Source organism: Lutra lutra, chromosome 7 (assembly GCF_902655055.1).
Source record: "Lutra lutra chromosome 7, mLutLut1.2, whole genome shotgun sequence".
Lineage (NCBI taxonomy): Eukaryota > Metazoa > Chordata > Mammalia > Carnivora > Mustelidae > Lutra > Lutra lutra.
Genome location: NC_062284.1, coordinates 28,626,209 through 28,646,064, shown reverse-complemented (window position 1 = coordinate 28,646,064; position 19,856 = coordinate 28,626,209). Strand labels below are relative to the sequence as shown.

The 19,856-nt window shown below is 35.3% G+C and overlaps 1 protein-coding gene across 1 annotated transcript in view; it reads left to right on the top strand.

Moving 5' to 3' along the window:
* SCAPER (S-phase cyclin A associated protein in the ER) overlaps positions 1 to 19,856 on the top strand; it is a 478,259-nt gene that overhangs the window by 199,135 nt on the left and 259,268 nt on the right. Inside the window, 1 exon segment of the mRNA XM_047736200.1 lies at positions 19,675 to 19,811. Within this exon segment, the coding sequence (XP_047592156.1) occupies positions 19,675 to 19,811 (137 nt within the window).

Sequence of the window (19,856 nt, the reverse complement as noted above, 5' to 3'; positions counted from 1 at the left end):
TCACTGCAGTGAATATATTTGTAGAGAAGTATTTTTGCACCTCTCTGTTTCCTTATGGCAGTTTTGCAGAAGTAAAGTTATTTAAGCTACCTTTATTATTTTTTTAATGGAGTGTTTTATTAAACATTAAGTAGACAGGGTTGTTTATATAGAATGGAGACAGAGATACCAATATCTGAAAAGCTCCCTTTGTAAATGGCCAGAGCTATAGGTAACTTGAAGCACATAACATTTCAAATAAAAGGAAATGAGATTGCTGATCTCAGCCATTCCTTTCAAGAAAGGATGTCATCAAGGATTACAGCCCCAAAGGTTAGGTTCTAGGGCTCAGGGCAGCACTCAGATCGATCGTAGGAGGAATCTAGAACAATGAGGAGGGAAAGGGGAAAAAAAAAAACAAAGGAACCAGATTTTATGGAACGGATTACTGCTGAGGATAGAGTGAGAAGTGCTGCCTGTCTCTGTACACAGATGTGCAAGGATCGCTCAGATACCCTGGATGCTGGCCTTGTGCAAGATTAATTTCAGTGGATGAAATTAATTAACTAGTGGATGGATCCTGCTAGTGTACTTCCTGTCACAACAGATTGGGCTATGGAATTAGGTGAAGAGCTTCAGGACCTTCATCTCTGACTCAGTAAGCAGAGCATGGCTCTTTTTGGTTAGCACTGTTTCTTAGGAGGCTCAGGTTGTTCATCATTTTGTAATTGCTGGTTAACTTTTGCCTGTCCCATAATGCATCAATAAAAATATATAACTACTTCTTTCAGTGAAGCACTTTCTTATTATCTCTACTTTTTTGCAGGACATTGTCTCCCATCCTTATAACAGATTTCAAACTTGTAGTATGCACTTTAGTACTTGAATAGTCTGCACCTATGTTAATTACATTTTAGGTTCAGCTCTTAGATGCTTGAGAGATATGAATATATGATTTCATTTACTCCTTTTGGGAAGCCAGAGTTTTAAGATTCATGTGTACAAATTACTTTTCCTTACAAAGTGACTCTTCTGAATTGGTTATTATGGAGAATTTAAAACATAATAGTGGACAGAATAGTAAGCCATAATAATGATAAATTCATGGTGAATCCCTCCCAAATACTATTTTGAAGTCAATTCCAGATAGTACTCCATGATAGCTATTTTTTAAAAGATTTTCTTTCTGCTAATTATATATACTTATTATAAAAGAGAAAATTAAAAATCTGTCATATTCATCTGTGAAAATTTTAGTATTCTTGTTTTCTTATACTCATTTTATACATACACATAGAAGTATACAAAGATATTTATAGTTATACATACAATTTTTTTGCATAATTACATTAGTTTGGGAAAAAACTAATCTATTGTAATAAAAGAAACAAAAATACAAAGATTTTTAAAAACATACAAGTTTATTTCTTACAATACAGCCCTGAGGTTAACAGTGTAAATTGTCAGGGTAGATTTATGCCATGTGGTCCACCCTTCCTTTTTCCCTCCCTCCCTTCCTTCCTTCTCTCTTTCTTTTTTTCTTTTTGAGTACAGTTGATACACTATGTTACAATAGTTTCAGATGTACAACTTAATGATTTGACAAGTTGTGCACTAGTATATGCTATGTTCACCACAAGTGTAACTACTGTCTGTCCTGTTACATCGCTAAAATATCATTTACTGAATTACATACGCTGTGCTTTTTATTCCCTTGACTTATTTCATAACTGGAAGCCTGTATCTGCCACTCCCTTTTATCCATTTTGCCCAACCCCCCTCTTCCCTGCCCCTCTTCCCTCTGGCCACCATTAGTTTGTATTTGTAGGTCTGATCCTGCTTTTTGTTTATTCTTTATTTTCTTAGATTCCACTTTATGAATGGAATCAAATGCCATTTGATTTTTCAGGGACCCATCTTCTTCTTTCTCTAATATTCTATAGTATATGCCCTCCCCTTGAGACTCAGAGCTTATTAGAGGCTCTTTTTTGTTCTAGTTTGCTGAGGAGGAATAAAGTGAATGGGCTTTCAAACATAGCATGCATTCATATTCTGTTGATTAGAATTCAGACACCTGGCTACCTCTAGCTATAACAGGGACTTACAGGACTAGGAAATTCAGTTCCTAGCCAAGGAATGATGTGACTTCTTAAGGCTCTATCACTGTACAGTGTGCTTCAGTTCAAGGTTTTTCTGGCTTTTCTATTACATGCCCAGGGGCAGGTGAATCTAGAGGCCTGATCAGAGTAAGGTTCAACCCAAACCCATAATTAGTATTGAGTTCAGTAACTGGGAAATCTATAATTGGTACTGAGTTCTTTCACCAACATGAACATAATAATGTCTGATTGTCTTTCTTTTTCTCATGTTTAATGTGTTAGCTACTGATTAATGTGTACCTAGATCCATTAATTAATAGGTATATTCTAATTTTGCATTTCAGTTTCATTTATTATTTGATATATGTTTATAAAGAGATGGTTTCCCTCATCATTTGGTTACTGAAAGGCAGGGTAAATTTTTGTTTGCCTGTTTTCAAAGTAATGAATTAATTCCCTAATATTCTGCAAAGGTTCCAACTAGTTTTTTAAAAAAATATGGGTTATTAAACTCCTGGATTTGAACACTTCTTAGGGGTTTCAGTCATTTGAAATTCTCCTTTTTGGAGCTCAAATTATACCATATTTTGGTCAGTGGGAGCCTCTTAAAAAGTTTGCACTCATGTTCTTTTGACATGAGCTTATTAGTTGAATGTGATACTTATCCTTCTACTTGGTATGGCAAGATATTTAGCCTTTGATCAGTTATTTCACTAAGAAGCCCTTATTACTTTTGCTTAGAAATGGTATTCCAAGAGTATTATTAGGATACATATTGCTACTGGGTTGGTTATTGTGAACAGAATTAGGAAATAAATAAGATGTAGTGATACATATATGAATTGTGTATGTATTAACACTCATATACATCTGCATGTGTACATATACATTTATTTTTTACTTAAAGATGATGGATTCATGAATTCTTAAAATTCAAATTTAAGATGACTGGTCTTTTATTTAACCTCCTGTGTATTGTATGTATATCTCTTTTCTTCCATACCAGACATTCAGGAAATCAAATGCAGGGAATGATAAAATTATAATATCCGTAATATCCTTTACTTCATCCCATATTACACACACAACAGTCTAAGAACAGCATTACCTCTACTTCCACTGCCAATGTACTGAGATGTAAGTTTTCCCATTCTTACCATTTTTTAAAATGGTAATACTAAGAAAAGTCTGAGGTACAGCTGTTATATACTATTTTCTTCAGCCTTTAACCATCAGTTTAGTCTTAGCTCTCTAAGTTTGTAATGGTTAATACTAATCCTTATGTCTATGTCTTCCTAGTCATTTTGGTTTTCTAAGGCTTATTCTTTTTTAAAAAATTTTTGCTTAAAATTTATTTTTTTGTAGTTTTTTTCTATTATGTTAGTCACTGTTCAGTACATCATTAGTTTTTGATGTAATGTTCCATGATTCATTTTTTAAAATTTTGTTAAATTTTTGAAATCTTTTTCATCTCTTTTCTTATTTAAAAATTTTAATTCCAATACAGTTAATGAATATACTGATTCAGGAGTCTATACATTACTAAGTGCTCATGATGATAAGCGTACCTTTAGGTGCCCTCTGTTTCACCCATCATACCACTCCCTTCCCCTCTGGTAACCACCAGTTCTCTATATTTATGATTAAGAGTTTGTTCTTTTCTTTGTCTCTTTATTCCTTTATTCCTTTGTTTTGGTTCTTAAATTCCACACATGAATGACATCATATTATATTTTTCTTTATCTGACTGACTTATTTAACATTAGATCCAGCCATGTTGCAAATGGCAAGATTTCAGTCTTTCACATGGGATGGATATATATCACATCTTCTTTTATCAGTTCTACTGATGGACACTTGGGGTGCTTCCATAATTTGGGTATTTGTAAATAATGCTGCAATAAACATAAGGGTGTATTTATCTTTTCCAATCAGTGTTATTGTATTCTTTGGGTAAATACCTAGTAATGGAATTACTGGATCAAAGGTAATTCTATTTTTAATTTTTTGAGGAACCTCTGTACTCTTTTCCACAGTGGCTGCACCAGTTTGCATTCCCACCAGTAGTGCAAGAAGGTTCCTTTTTCTCCACATCCTCCCTAACACTTGTTGTTTCTTGTGTTTTTGATTTTAGCTATTCTGACAGGTGTAAGGTGATATCTCATTGTGGTTTTGATTTGCAGTTTTGATTTGCATTTCCCTGCCAATTAGTAATGTTTAGCATCTTTTCGTGTGTCTGTTGGCCATCTGTATGGCTTCTTTGGAGAAATATCTGTGCATGTATTCTGCCCATTTTTTAATTGGATTGTTTGTTTCTTTGGGTATTTAGTTGTACAAGTTCGTTATATATTTTGGATATTGACCCTTTATTGGGTATGTCATTTGCAAATATCTTCTCCCATTCTGTAGGTTGCCTTTAATTTTGTTGATTGTTTCACTTGCTGAGCACAGCTTTTTATTTTGATGAAATCCCAATAGTTTATTTTTGCTTTGTTCACTTGCCTCAGGAGACATATCTAGAAAAATGTTGCTATAGCTGATGTCAAGGAAATTGCTCCCTGTGCTTTCTAGGATTTTTATGGTTTTAGGTATTACATTTAGGTCTTCAATCCATTTTGAATTTATTTTTGTTTAAAGTGCAAGTAAATGGTCCCATTTCACTCTTTAGCATGTAGTTATCCAGTTTTCCCACCACCGTTTATTGAAGAGACTCGTTTTTTCCTAATTGCATTTTCTTGCTTGTAGAATATAATTGACCATATAGTGTAGTTTTATTTCTGGGCTCTCTCTTCTGTTCCGTTGATCTATGGTGTCTATTTTTGTGCCATACCATACGCTTTTAATTTCTACAACTTAGTGGTTTATCTTGAAATCTGAGATTGGGATACCTCCAAATTTTGTTCTTTTTCAAGATTTCTTTGGCTATTTGGGGTCTTCTGTGGTTCCATACACATTTTAGGATTATTCATTCTAATTCTGTGAAAAATGTGATATTTTGATAGGGATTGCATTTAATCTTTAGATTACTTGGTTGTATGGCCATTTCAACAGTAATTGTTCTCCAATTCATTAGCATGGAATGCTTTTCCATTTGATTTGTCATGTTCAGTTTCTTCCGTCAATGTTTAATAGTTTTCAGAGTGCAGTTCTTTGCCTCCTTGGTTAAGTTTATTACTAAATATTTTATTGTTTATGGTGCAATTGTAAATGGGATTGTTTTCTTAATTTCTCATTATGGTACTTCATTATTAGTGTATGGAAATGTAGTGGATTTCTGTGTATTAATTTTGTATTCTACAACCTTAATAAATTACCATTTCTAGTAGGGGTTTTTTGGTAGAGTTTTTAGGGTTTTCTATATATAGTATCATGTCATCTGCAAGTAGTGAATGTTATACTTCTCCCTTACCAGTCTGAATGCCTTTTCTTTTTCTTATCTGATTGCTATGGCTAGGATTTCAGGACTTTGTTGAATAAAAGTGGTGAGAGTGTACATCCTAAACTTTTTCCTGATCTTAGGGGAAAAGCTCACCATTCACCATTGAGTATGATGTTAGCTGTGTGTTCTTCATAGATGGCCTTTATTATGTTGAGGTAAAATTCCCTATAAACCTGCTGTGTTGAGAACTTTCATCATAAGTGGATGTCATAGTTTATCATATGCTTTTTTGGCATCCATTGAAATGATCATATGATTTTCCCCCTTTCTCTTGTTGATCTGGTGTATCACATTGATTGATTTGTGAATATTGAACCACCCTTGCATCCCAGGAGTAAATCCCACTTGATCATAGTTACTGATTTTTTAAAATGTGTTGTTAGATTTGGTTTAATATTTTGTTGAGGATATTTCCAAGTGTGTTCACCAGAGATATTGTGATATTGCCCTATCGTTCTCTCTCTCTCTCTTTTAGTGTTTTGGTATCTGATTTTAGTATCAGGATAATGCTGGCTGGCCTCAAAAAAATTGGAAACTTTTCTTACTCTTCTATTGTTTTAAATAGTTTGAAAAGAATAGGTATTAACTCTTCTTTTAATGTGTGGTAGAATTACTGTGATGCCATGTCTGATGAGAGTTTTTTTGATTTAGTGATTCATTTTCATTGCTGGCAATCAGTCTATTCAAATTTTCTATTTCGTCCCAATTCAGTTTCGGCAGGTTATGTGTTTTCAGTAATTTATCCATTTCTTCTATATTGTCCAATTTGTTGGCGTATAATTTTCACAATAGTCTCTTGTAATTATTTGTATTTCTTGTTTGTTGTTTGTTGTTTGTTTGTTATTTCTCTCTTTCATTCCTGATTTTGTTGGAGTCCTCTATATGTGTTTTGATGAATCTGGGTAGAGGTTTACCAATTTATTGATTTTTTTTCCCCCAAAGAACTAGCTCCTTGTTTCATTGATCTGTTCTTTTTTAAAGTTTCTGTTTCATTTATTTCATTCTAATCTTTATTATTTCCTTCCTTCTACTGGTTTAGGGTTTTGTTCTTTCTTTCTTTGCCTCTTTTTAGTATAAAATCAGGTTGTTTATTTGAGACTTTTCTTCTCAAGACAGGCCTGTATTACTATAAACTTATTACTATAAAGTTCCTTTTAGCACCACTATTGCTGCATCACAAGGATTTTTGACTACTGTGCTTTCATTTTCATTTATCTCCATGTTTTTTGATTTCCTATGATTTCTGATTAACCAGTTCATTATTTAATAGCATGTTATTTAACCTCTATGTATTTGTGTTCTTTCCAGAATTTTTCTTCTGGTTGGTTTCTAGTTTCATAGTGTTGTGGTTGGAAAAGATGCATGGTATGACTTCCTCTTTTCAATTTGTTGAGACTTATTTTGTGGTAAATATTATCTACTGTGTAGATTATTCCATGTGCACTTGAATGTGTATTCTGTTTTAGGATGGATTGTTCTGAATATGTATGTCAGATCCCTCTGGCCCAATGTGTCATTCAAACCCATTGTTTTCTTGTCAATTTTCTATTTGGCTGATCTGTCCATTGATTTAAGTGGTGTTTTAAAGTCCCCTGCTATTACTGAATTATTCAATTACTTCTTCATGTTCATTAATAGTTGCTTTATGTGTTTCAGTGCTCCTATATTGGGCATATACATATTTACAGTTGTTATTCGTCTTGTTGAGTGTTCCCTTTATGATTATATAGATCATTTTTTGTCACTTATTAACAGTCTTTGTTTTGCCCGATGTAAGTATCACTACCTGGCTTTCTTTTTACTGCTATTTGAATGATAAATGCTTTTCCATCCCTTCACTTTTATCTTTATGTGTTTTTAGGTCTGAAAAAGGTTTCTTGTAGGCAGCATATGGTTGGGTCTTCTTTTTTTTTTTTTTTTTTAAATCCATTCCATCACCCTATGTCTTTTGATTGTTCCATTTACATTCAAAGTAATTATTGTTACTATATACTTATTGCCATTTTGGTACTTATTTTATGGGTTTTTTTGGTAGTTCTTCTCTGTTCCTTTCTTCTCTTGCTCTGTCATGGTTTGTTGGCTTGCCTTAGTGATATACTTGGATTCCTTTCTCTTTACTGTTTGCTTAACTATTATAGTTTTTGATTTGTGATTACCTCTAATGTTATATATAATATCTTCTGCATATAGTAATCTATATTAAGTTGATGTCACATAAGCTTGAACCTATTCTAAAAGCACTAAGTTTTTTCTTCTCTCTTCCCCATGTTTTAAGTATGTGGTATCATGCTCTGTATCCTTTTATTTTGTGAATACCTTCATTGATTATTATAGATATGCTTAATTTTACTGCTTTTGTGCTTCCTACTTTTCTTATTCCTCCTTATGATTTTTCCTTCCCACACAAATAGTCCCATTTAAGGAACTGGTTTAGTGGTGAGGCTGGTTTAGTGGTGGTGAATTCTGTTAACTTTTGTTTGTGAAACTCTTTATCTCTCATTCTATTCTGAATCATGGCCTTGCTGGATAGAGTATTCTTAGTTGCAGACTCTTTTGGGGTTTTTTTGTTTTTTGTTTTCAGCACTTTGAATATATCATGACCCTCCCTTCCTGCCTCTAAAGTTTCTGGTAGAAAAATCAGCTGATAGCCTTATGGAGTTTCCCTTGTATGTAATTGTTTTCTCTTCCTACTTTAAAGGTCCTCTCTCTCTCTCTCTCTCTCACTACTTTTTGCCATTTTAATTATTGTTTGCTTTTTTCTGGGTCTCTTTGGGTTGATTTAGTTGTGGGATCTCCATGCCTGCTGAATCTGGATTTCTGTTTCTTTCCCCAGATTCAGGAAGTTTTCAGCTGTTATTTCTGCAAATAAATTTTCTGCCCCCTTTCCTTTCTCTTCTCCTTCTAGGATCCCTATAATGCTTAATGGTGCCCCTGTGTTTCTTTTATTATTCTCCTCTTCTGTTCGTCCTTTTTCTTCTGTTCAGCATGATTGCTTTCCATTACTTTGTCCACCAGTTCCCTCATTTGTTCTTTTGCTTCCTTAAGTCTACTATTTATTCACACTAGTGTATTTTTAATGTAACTAAGTTTTCCATCTCTGATTGGGTCCTTTTCTTTTTCAGCATTCCCCTGGCAATTTGAGGCCATTTCTGTTCCATAGAAATTTTAGGATTGTTTGTTCCAACCCTGTGAAAATTGTTGATGGTCTTTTGATAGGCATTGCTTTGAATGTGTAGATTGCTCTGGGCAACACAGACATTTTCACCATGCTTATTCTTCCATTTCATGAGCATGGAATGTTTTTCCATCTCTTTGTGTCTTTCTCAATTTCTTTCATAAGTGTTCTGTAGTTTATAGAGGATAGATCCTTTACCTCTTTGATTAGGTTTCTTCCTAAGTATTGGGGCACCTGGGTGGCTCAGTGGGTTAAAGCCTCTGCCTTCGGCTCAGGTCATGATCCTAGGGTTCTGGGATCGAGCCCCACATCGGGTTCTCTGCTCAGCAGGGAGCCTGCTTCCTCCTCTTTCTCTGCCTGCCTCTCTGTCTACTTGCGATCTCTGTCTGTCAAATAAATAAATATAGTCTTAAAAAAAAAAAAAAAACGGTTTCTACCTAAGTATCTTATGGGTTTTGGTGGTATTGTAAATGGAATCGATTTCTTGATTTCTCTTTCTTCAGTCACATTTTTAGTGTATAGAAATGTAGCTGATTTCTATGCATTGAATTTATATCCTGCCATGTTGCTGAATTGCTCTATGAGTTCTAATAATTTGGGGGTGGAGTCTTTTGGGCTTTCCATATAAAGTATCATGTTATCTGTGAAGAGGAAGAGTTTGACTTCTTCTTTGCCAATTCGAATGCCTTTTATTTCTTTTTATTGTCTGCTGATGCTAGGACTTCTAGTACTATGTTGAACAATAGTGGCAAGAGTGGGCATCCCTTTTGTGTTTCTGATCTTAAGGGAAATGGTCTCAGTTTTTCCCCATTGAAAATGATATTCTCTGTGGGCTTTTCATAGATGGCTTTTATGATATTGAGGTATGTTCCCTCCATCCCTACACTCTGAAGACTTTTAATCAAGAAAGGATGCTGTACTTTGTCAAATGCTTTTTCTGGATCTATTGAGAGTATCATATCATTCTTGTCTTTTCTTTTATTAATGGGCTCTATCACATTTATTGATTTGTGAATTTTGAACCACCCTTGTATCCCAGGAATAAATCTCTCCTGGTCATGGTGAATAATCCTTTTAATGTACTGTTGGATCCTATTAGCTAGGATCTTGCTGAGTAGTTTGGCATCCATGTTCATCAGGGATATTGTTCTGTAATTATTTTTGATGGGGTCTTTGGTTTTGGGACCAAGGTAATGATGCCCTCATAGAACGAGTTTGGAATTTTTCCTTCCATTTCTATTTTTTGAAACAGCTTCAGTAGAATAGGTATTGTTTCATCTTTAAATGTTTGGTAGAATTCCCCTGGGAAGCCATCTGGCCATGGACTCTTCTTTTTGTGAGGTTTTTGATTCCTGCTTCAATTTCCTTGCTAGTTGTTGGTCTTTTCATATTGTCTGTTTCTTCCTGTTTCAGTCTTGGTAGTTTATAATTTTCTAGGAATGCATCCATTTCTTCCAGATTGCCTAATTTGTTGGCATATAGCTGCTGATAATAAGTTCTAATAACTTTGCCTCTATTTCCTTGATATTGGTTGTGATTTCTCCCCTTTCATTCTTGATTTTATTTTATTTTTTTAAGATTTTATTTATTTATTTGATAGAGACACAGCGAGAGGGAACACAAGCAGGGGAAGTAGGAGAGGGAGAAGCAGGCCAAGCAGGGAGCCCAACGTGGGGCTCGATCCCAGGACCCTGGGACCATGACCTGAGCCGAAGGCAGACGCTTAACGACTGAGCCACCCAAGCACCCCTCGTTCTTGATTTTAGTAATTTGGGTCCTTTCTCTTTTGGAAAAGTCTAGCCAGCAGTTTATCAGTCTTACCAGTTCTTTCAAAGAACCAGCTTCTAGTTTTGTCAATTTCTTCTATTGTTCTACTTTCTATTTCATTGATTTCTGTTCTAATCTTTATTATTTGTCTTTTCTCTGTATATATATTTGTATAGACTTTATTTGTGGTTCTTTCTTCAGATCCTTTAGGTGTAAGGTTAGCTTGTGCATTTGGGATTTTTCTAATTTTTTTTTTGAGTGAGGCTTGGATGGCTATGTGCTGCCCTCTAAGGACTGCCTTTGCAGTATCCTATACGTTTTGAACTGATATGTTTTCATTTTCATTGGTTTCCATGAATTGTTTAAGTTCTTTTTCAATTTCCTGGTCAACCCATTCATTCTTTAGCAAAATGCTGTTAAACCTCCAAGTGTTTGAGTTCCTTCCAAATTTCCTCTTGTGATTGAGTTTCAAAGCATTGAGGTCTGAAAATCTGCAGGGAATAATCTCAGTCTTTTGATATCAGTTGAGACCTGATTTATGACCCAGCATGTGATCTGTTCTGGAGAAGGTTACATGTGCCCTCGGGAAGAATGGGTATTTGGTTGTTTTAGGATGGAGTGTTCTGTATATATCTATGAAGTCCCTCTGGTCCAATGTGTAATTCAAACTTCTTGTTCTTTGTTGATATTCTGCTTAGATGATCTGTCCATTGCTGTGAGTGGGGTGTTGAAGTTTCCTACTATTAATGTATTATTATCAATATGTTTTTTTAATTTTTATTTTTAAATTTTTTATTTTGCTCCTATATTCAGAGCATAGATATTTACAGTTGTTAGATCTTATTGGATAGACCCTTAAGTATGATATAGTGTCCCTCTATAGTCTTTGGTTTAAAATCTAATTTGTCTGTTATGAGGATTGCTACCCCAGCTTTCTTTTGATGTCCATTAGCATGATAAATGGTTCTCCATTCCCTCACTTTCAATCTGGAAGTGTCTTTTGACTCAAAATAATTCTCTTCTAGACAGCATATGGATGGGTCCTGCTTTTTTATCTAATCTGATACCCAGGGTCTTTTGATTGGAGCATTCTGCCCATTTTCCTTCAGAGTAACTGTTGAAATATATGAACTTAATGCTTTTGTATTGCCGAAGAAGTCCCTGTTTCTGTAGATTGTCTCTGTTACTTTCTGGTCTATATTACTTTTGTTGTCTCTCTTCACCTACAGAATCCCCTTTTATATTTCTTACAGGCCTGGCTTGGCGGTTGCTTGTTCTTTCAGTTTCTGCCTGTCCTAGAAGCTCTTTATCTCTCCATCTGTTCTGAATGACAGCCTTGCTGGATAAAGTCTTCTTGGCTGCATGTACTTTTCATTTATTAACCTGAATATGTCTTGCCAACTTTTTCTGACTTGCCAGATTTCTGTGGCTAGGTCTGATATTATTCTGATGTTCCTCTCTCTGTATATAAGGAACCTCATCTCCCTAGGTGCTTTTTTGGCTCTCCAATTTCCAAGTTTCACTATTATATATATTGGGGTGTTGATCTATTTTTATTGATTTTGGGAGGGGTCCTCTCTGCCTCTTGGACATGGATACTTGTTTCCTTCCCCAGATTAGGGAAGTTCTCAGCTATGGTTTTCTCAAATGTACCTTCTAGTCCCTTGCTCTTTCTCCACCCCTTTGCAGAATCCCAGTAATTCTGACATTTGAACATTTCATGGAATCATTAATCTCTTCAAGCTTTTTCATAGACTTTTGTCTTTCCCTTTTTTTTCTCTACTTCCTTCCTTTCCATCTGCCTATCCTCTACATCACTTATTCCCTTCTGCCTCATTGATCCTAGCTGTCAGAGTATCCAGTTTAGACTACATCTCATTCATAGCATTTTTAAATGCAAGCTGACTAGATCTCATCTCCACCTTTAGAGATTCTGTATTGTCAATAATGCTTTTTTCAAGCCTAGGTATTAACTTTCTGATTGCTATCCTGAATTATATTGCTGATATCTTACTTATATTCATATTGATTAGCTCTGTGGCAAAGAACAAGGTTCTTGTGTGTGTGTGTGTGTGTGTGTGTGTGTGAGAGAGAGAGAGAGAGAGAGAGAGAGAGAGAGAGAGATCCCCCTTCTAGTCATTCTTGCCAGAGAACAGTGGGTGGGCAAATGAAGAGAGTCCAAAATACCAACCATGACCCAAGCAAAATCCACCCTAGAAAAATCCAAAGTGGTTGGAAGCCACCACAGGAAAGCAAACAAAGCCAAAATGAAACACAAGAATAAAATAAAAATTTTAAAAACTTTTTTTAAATAGGGAGCGGAAGAAAGAATATAATCTCGCAGGGTGGACAAAGCAGTGTGATCCTTTTATTCCTGGGTGAATTTTGGTCTCTGTGTTAGAAGACACCACATCCCAAAATTGCGAAAAAGTAAAAACATCAACAACAACAAAACACACACACACACACATATACATATATACGTGTGTGTGTGTGTGTGTGTGTGTGTGTGTGTAATAGAGTGAACAAAGGACTAAATGATGCATATATCTATAAAATGTAGATTTGAAGAAATGCAAGTTAAACTCTGAAACATAAGGAAAAAAAAACAAGAAAAAGGGAAAGGAGAATTTTATCTGAAAAATAAATGAGTCATGAGGCAACACCTGGAGCTCAATACACTGTTTTCCCCTGGTGTTGGAGTCTTGTGAGATCCATAAGCTTGTTGTCCACCTGTTCTTTCAGTCTGTCTTCTGGGGGTTGGGCCTGCCATGCTGCTTCTGAGGTGTCCCTTCCTGGGCAAAGTAGTCCTACCCCTGTCAGGGGGATGGGCTCAGTGGAATCTAGTCCTCCCTGTGGCTTTTATTCCCTGGAGGCTTTCTGGTCCTCTCATAGGATCAGAGCAAAAATGGCTGTGCCCATTGTTTCCCTTTGATTTCTCCTTCAAAGACACTGAAACCCTACTGATGTCTTGGTAATATGACCTCACCTATTTTTTTCTTGGGTTTAGGAGGATACATTATCACCTTGTTTTATTGTAAATATTTTCTGTGATTTTTGCTTTTGAAACATAGTTGCTCTTTCTGTTCTATATGATAATTTAGAAAGAATCTAAAGCTTTGCTGCCACTGCCTTCTTCCATCACAATCTTCTGTTACAAGCATTTTAATTACTAATACTTCTTCATGGAAATATGCCATAATTCTCTCAACCACTCCTTTTTTTAAAATTTTATTTTATTTTTTGTGTTCCAAAATTCATAATTTGTGCACTTCACCCAGTGCTCCATGTAATACGTGCCCTCCTTAATACCCACCACCAGGCTCACCCAACCCCCTACTCCCTTCCCCTCCAAAACTCTCATTTTGTTTCTTAGAGTCCACAGTCTCTCATGGTTTGTCTAGCCCTCTGATTCTTAATGTTGAAAACATTTATGCATGCTTTCCATCTTCAGAAGCCATCTCAGAAATGTCCTGTATAAAGTCCTTATAGTTTTAACGGAAAATGACTATTATTCTCCATCATATCCAACAATGTGTTTCTTTTATTACCCAGAACAAATCTGTTTCTTACAGAAAGTAAGACAGAATGCAAACCACTAGAAGGAAATATATAAAAACTTGAAATGTGTTTATAGAAAACTAGAGAAAAGACACATTTTAAGTCACAGAGGACAAAATACAAATGGTCTAACATACTAACACCAGTATTTCAACCAAGAGATTGATAGATTTACAAACAAAATAGAAATACTAGGTACTGGCAGATCCCTTGTGGAGATAAAATTTAATTCCCATTTTGGTTCAGTTTGCAAACACAATGAAAATCCTTAAAAATAAGTGTAATCTGCAATGCAGGAATTTCATTCCCATGATTTGATCATAAGGGAAAAGTAGATTATGTGTTTAAAATTTAAACTATAGGAATATTTGTTGCAATGATATTTATAATATTGAAAATAAAAAATTATCCAAATATCTAAAAATAAAGCATTTAGTAAAATTATGCGTATTCATGGAATGGAATACTTTACAGCCACTAGATTATGTTGTTGAATATTATGTAATGGTATAAATATATGTGCAGTTTTTTAAAAATTTTATTTATTTATTTGAGAGAGAGGGTGAGCACAAGTGGTGGGTGGGGGGGGCAGTGGAGTGGGAGAGGGAGAGGGAGAATCAGCATGTGTGGGGAGGCCACTGTGCTGCTCATTCTGGCCTCCCAATTGGCCCCAAGGGGACCAGGTATGCTGTGTTTTTCCACAGAGACTCAGTCCCCACAAATTGCTCAGGGTCCCTTAGCAGATGTGAGCCAGAGGGCTGCTTTCCGCACAGCTCCCAGCTGAGCAGGGAGCCTGACAGGGCTGGATCCCAGGATCCTGGGATCCTGACCCAAGCTAAAGGCAGATGTTTAGTTGACCAAGCCACTGAGGCCAAGCTGAAGGCAGATGTTTAGTTGACTAAGCCACTGAGGCCACCCCTATATTTGCAAAGTTAAATGAAAAAAACAGTTTATTAAAAAAAACAGTTTATAAAATATCATAAATGGTGTCTCCCACTTTTACAAAAATATATTTACAGAGAAAGATGTCTGGAAGGATATATTCAAATTATTATTTTTAGGTGTTAGTATTATAGATTTTTTCTTTTTTGTTTTTGTTTTTTGTATTTTTTGAGATTTTTATTTCTTAATTTTATTTATATATTCTGTAATTAACACTTACTAGTGTTCTTTAAGAAAGAACTTACTATTAAAATAGTCATAAAAATCTAATATATTCTCATTTGTTTATAGTTGTGAGATTTTTAGAAATGTTAATATGAGTACATAATGCATGTATGTTTGCATATGTAAATGAATTGTTCTTTTAAAAGATGTAATTTTTGATCGTTCTGGATAGAGCCCCAAGTTTTCTTATGTAGTGTCTGCATTTCTTTATAAGGATCCTAAGTGGATTCTATGAGATACCTAAGTGACATTTATATATAGCTGAAAATAGTATAATTGGAACTTTTATAAAATTAAAGATGTCATTTAGAATATTACTTTTCCTTGGTGTAGAAATAGAAATTTTCATGAGAGACTTAGTCTGTATGAGCCATGTTAAACAGTGGAGGGATTGGAGAGTACTAGAAAAGCTTGGTCTTGTGAAGTCAGCCAATTGTGGTTTTGACCTTGAGCTTTGTGACTGTGGACATAACAACAACCTCTTTGAGCCATTGTTAAGCATCTTGTAAAATGTAAACATATTGCCACCTGTTCTATGGGGTTGAGATTATAGGAAATAATGTATGCCATTTAGCCCTTTGCTGATCACATAGTAAGTATTAAAAAATGATAACATGGATGGTGATAACTTGCTTTGTACCATGTATCCTTAGGAGATATGGTAAGAGAATTATCTTTAATTTAATTTAATTTATCTTTATTTATATTATTGCTTTCATTTGATTCGAGACCTGCATTACTTTTTCTAGTTGGATTTGAAATAAAGGGACCTAGCTTATCAAGGAAAGTAATTGCTTCTGCTTTGAGAGAATATTTTCTCCCTTTGGCTATAGAGTTTTGGGTTTATTTTTAATTTTTGGTTCTTTATGATTTAAAAACTTTCATAATGAGTACAATTCTGTGGCCCAAACTTATTTTCCAGTCATATCTTCAAGGTATAGAGTATAGAAGTATAGAGTATAGAAGCCAAGAGTATAGAAACCCTAATCATACTGTCTGATTTATATTTAGGCTTTATCACTGTACCCTCTGCAAAAGTTACTCAGTTACGATTTTGACTTTCTAACTTTGGGCAAGTAATTTGACCTTTTGTGTTTGTTCTTGTAGTTTAAATGGGAATAATAAAAATACATATCTTCTATGTATGTTCTAAGTATAGCTTAAAGGACTAAATGAGCAATTATATGTAAAGTATAGCTTAGTAATAAGCCTTCATAAATATTTTTGTGTTTTTTTAAATTGAGATAATTGACATATAACATTGTGTTAGTTTTAGGTGTACAACATAATGTTTGGAATGTGTGTGTATATCTGTGTGTATATATATATACATATATATGTAGTGAAATAATTATCACAACTAATTTAATTAACATCTATTACCACATATAGTTATAATTTTTTTCTTGTGATGATGAAGTCAAATCACTTGCCCAAAGTTAGAAAGTCAAGAAAGTCTTCTTTCTTTTTTCTTTTCAATTTTTTATGATCTAATCTCTTAGAAACTTTCAAACTTATAATACAGTATTGTTAACTATAGTCACCATGCTGTACATTACATCCCTAGGATTTATTTATCTTATGTAACTGGAAGTTTGCACCTTTTGAGCACCTTCACTCATTTGACCATAAATACTGTTATTAGTTCTTACTACATTACTCTTTTCTCATTTAGTCATTTATTTAACACATATTTATTGATTGCCTACCATATGCGAGGCCATAATACCAGATACAGAAACATCAGTGAACAAAACAAAGTCATTACCCTCATGAAACTTGTATTCTGGTGCAGGAGATTGCAAATGAATATTTGATGTTAGGCAAGTCCTATGAAGAAAAATAAACAGAATAAAGAGAGGGCAGATAGTAAAGAGTGTTACTTGAAGTTGTGTATTCATTTTAGCTTAGACCATGCAAATACCTGGAAGAAGACTATTCTTGGCTAAGGGAACAACATAAATAGATTTCTGAGGCAGTAACAGTCCTGATGAATGTGAAGAACAACAACATCCACTCTACTGTGGATGGAGCAAAGTGAATAAAGAAAAGAGTAGTATTCTTGCCATTTGCGATGACGTGGATGGAACTAGACGGTATTATGCTGAGTGAAATAAGTCAATCGGAGAAAGACAACTATCGTGTGATCTCCCTGATATGAGGAAGTGAAGATGCAACATGTGGAGTTTGAGGGGTAGGAAAAGAATAAATGGAACAAGATGGGATCGGGAGGGAGACAAACCATAAGAGACTCTTAATGTCACAAAACAGAGGGGGGCAGGGAGAGGGTGGTGGGGTTATGGACATTGGGGAGGGTATGTGCTATGGTGAGCGCTGTGAAGTGTGTAAACCTGGCGATTCACAGTCTTGTATCCCTGGAGCTAATAATACATTATATGTTTATAAAATTTTTTTTTAATTAAAAAAATTTTTTTTTAAAAAAAGAAAAGAGTAGTATAAGATGAGGTCAGAGAGGTCAATGATAGAAGCTTGGTAGGCTATTGTGAGGACTTTGGATTTTACTGAAATGTGGTGAGAAGGCAAAACTTTAATAAGAAGAATGGTGTGATTAATATTTTTAAAATATCACTGACTGCTTTTGTAACAAAAAGACTTGAGTGTCTGATTAGAAGCTGGGAGACCAGTTAAGAGGCTGTTGCGGTAGTACAGACAAGAGCTGATGATGGTGGTGGGGAGAAGTGATTGGGTTTGGGATGAATATTGGGATATATTTGGAAGTAAGCTCCTAAGATTTGCTGATGCATTCATGAGCAATTGTGTGAATGATAGTACCATTTACTGAAATGGGAAGGGTATGTATATGGGGAGCATAAGTGTTTTGTAATGGACTGTTATTTGGAAATGCTTGTGATGGAAATATATGGAGATTTTTAGACAGTTTGATATAGGAGTAGAGTTCAGAGGAGAAGTCAAGGCTAGAGATAAAAATTTGGGAATTGCTTTTGTGTAAATAATATTTCAAGTCACTGTACTTGATGAGTGAGTTTGGATAGAGAAGACTAGCTGGGGGATGCTCCAACATGTACTGGTTAAGCAGAGCAAAAAGGTCCAGCAAAGAAGACTTAGAAGGTTTGGCTTGTAGGTTAGGAAGATAGTGTAACATCTGGAAACCTAGGGGGAAAAAAATGTCAGGAAAAAGGAAGTGATCTACAGGGTGTTAGAAATTTGAGGGGAAAGTCTAAAATAATTTCTAGAGTGTGTGGAGAAAATAATTTGTTTCCTTGATTGCCTGGCAATACTAGAGGCCATTTGAGGTGTGATGTCATAAATTTAATGTGAGAGTAGTCAACACAATTCGTAATTATAACCACTTTAATCTGCCCAGGTAGTGTACAGAGCAGGGTGAAAGGTGGAATTAGAGTTTGGATTTTGCCATGCAAGTATGAATAAAGAAGAGAGGGGAAGGGAATGTACATGCTGTGTACATGCAAGGAAGTTATTTTAGTGAGGGCTATAAAATCAAACATTGGTAAGGAGGGACGTGGGACCAGATTTTGCGTGCTCCAGCTAAACCAGATCTCTGTTGCCAATAACCACATTTTATTTTCATCTCTGCTTGTGTTTTTTGAGTTGCCCTTTTTATTTTTCCTTTCTGCCACCTTCCTAACTCCCAGTCCAAACACACACACACATATATCCAATATCCATATGTTCAAATTCAATCCATCCTTCAAGAGATAGCAGACCTGGTACTTCCTTTTTGAAACCTTTCCTCCTCACCCCCAGTGACAGTGCTTTTGCTTCCCTTTTGAACTCCTGTAGCACTCTAACTTTCTAATTGGCACTTGTTGGTTGATATTGTAGGGGTGTGTGTGTGTGTGTGTGTGTGTGTGTGTGTGTGTGTGTGTATTTTAAACCTCTCTACAATGTGTGGTTGTGAGGGACAAGCATATGTCCTTGTAGTCTTAGCATTTATCACAGTTGATGTGCAGCAAATGTTTGATAAGTCAATGAAATCCTCTTTTAAATTTAAATTCAGTTAGCCAACTTACAGTAAATCATTAGTTTCAAATGTAGTGTTCAATAATTTGTCAGTTTCATATAACACCCAGTGCCCATCTCATCACATGCCCTCCTTAAGTCAATGAAATCTTTTTTTTTTTTTTAAGATTTTATTTATTTGACAGAGAGAGAGAGAGATCACAAGTAGGCAGAGAGGCAGGCAGAGAGAGGGAAGCAGGCTCCCGGCTGAGCAGAGAGCCTGATGTGGGGCTCGACCCCAGGACCCTGAGATCATGACCTGAGCCGAAGGCAGAGGCTTTAACCCACTGAGCCACCCAGGCGCCCTAAGTCAATGAAATCTTAAGTAAAACAGTTTCTTCAGTGTTTTCCAAAGCAATTGTGAAAACCAGAATTTCTTGAAGATTGCTTTTACTTTCATCTATATACTCTTTTATACTCACTGTAGTCTGTAGCAATGCTATGTCATTTTTTAACCAGCATCATCGTCGTTTTTTATCTTGCAGGAGCATCTTTCTTTAAAGAAGTATATTATTGACATTGTGGTTGAAAGTGCAGCTCTACCAGAACCTTTGAAAGATGGAGAAGAGCGGCAGAAAAATAAAAGAAAAGCCAAAAAGATAAAAGCCCGGATGAACTCCAGGTACCATAAATATCCTTCAAATCAAAACAAAACAGAAACTGTTAG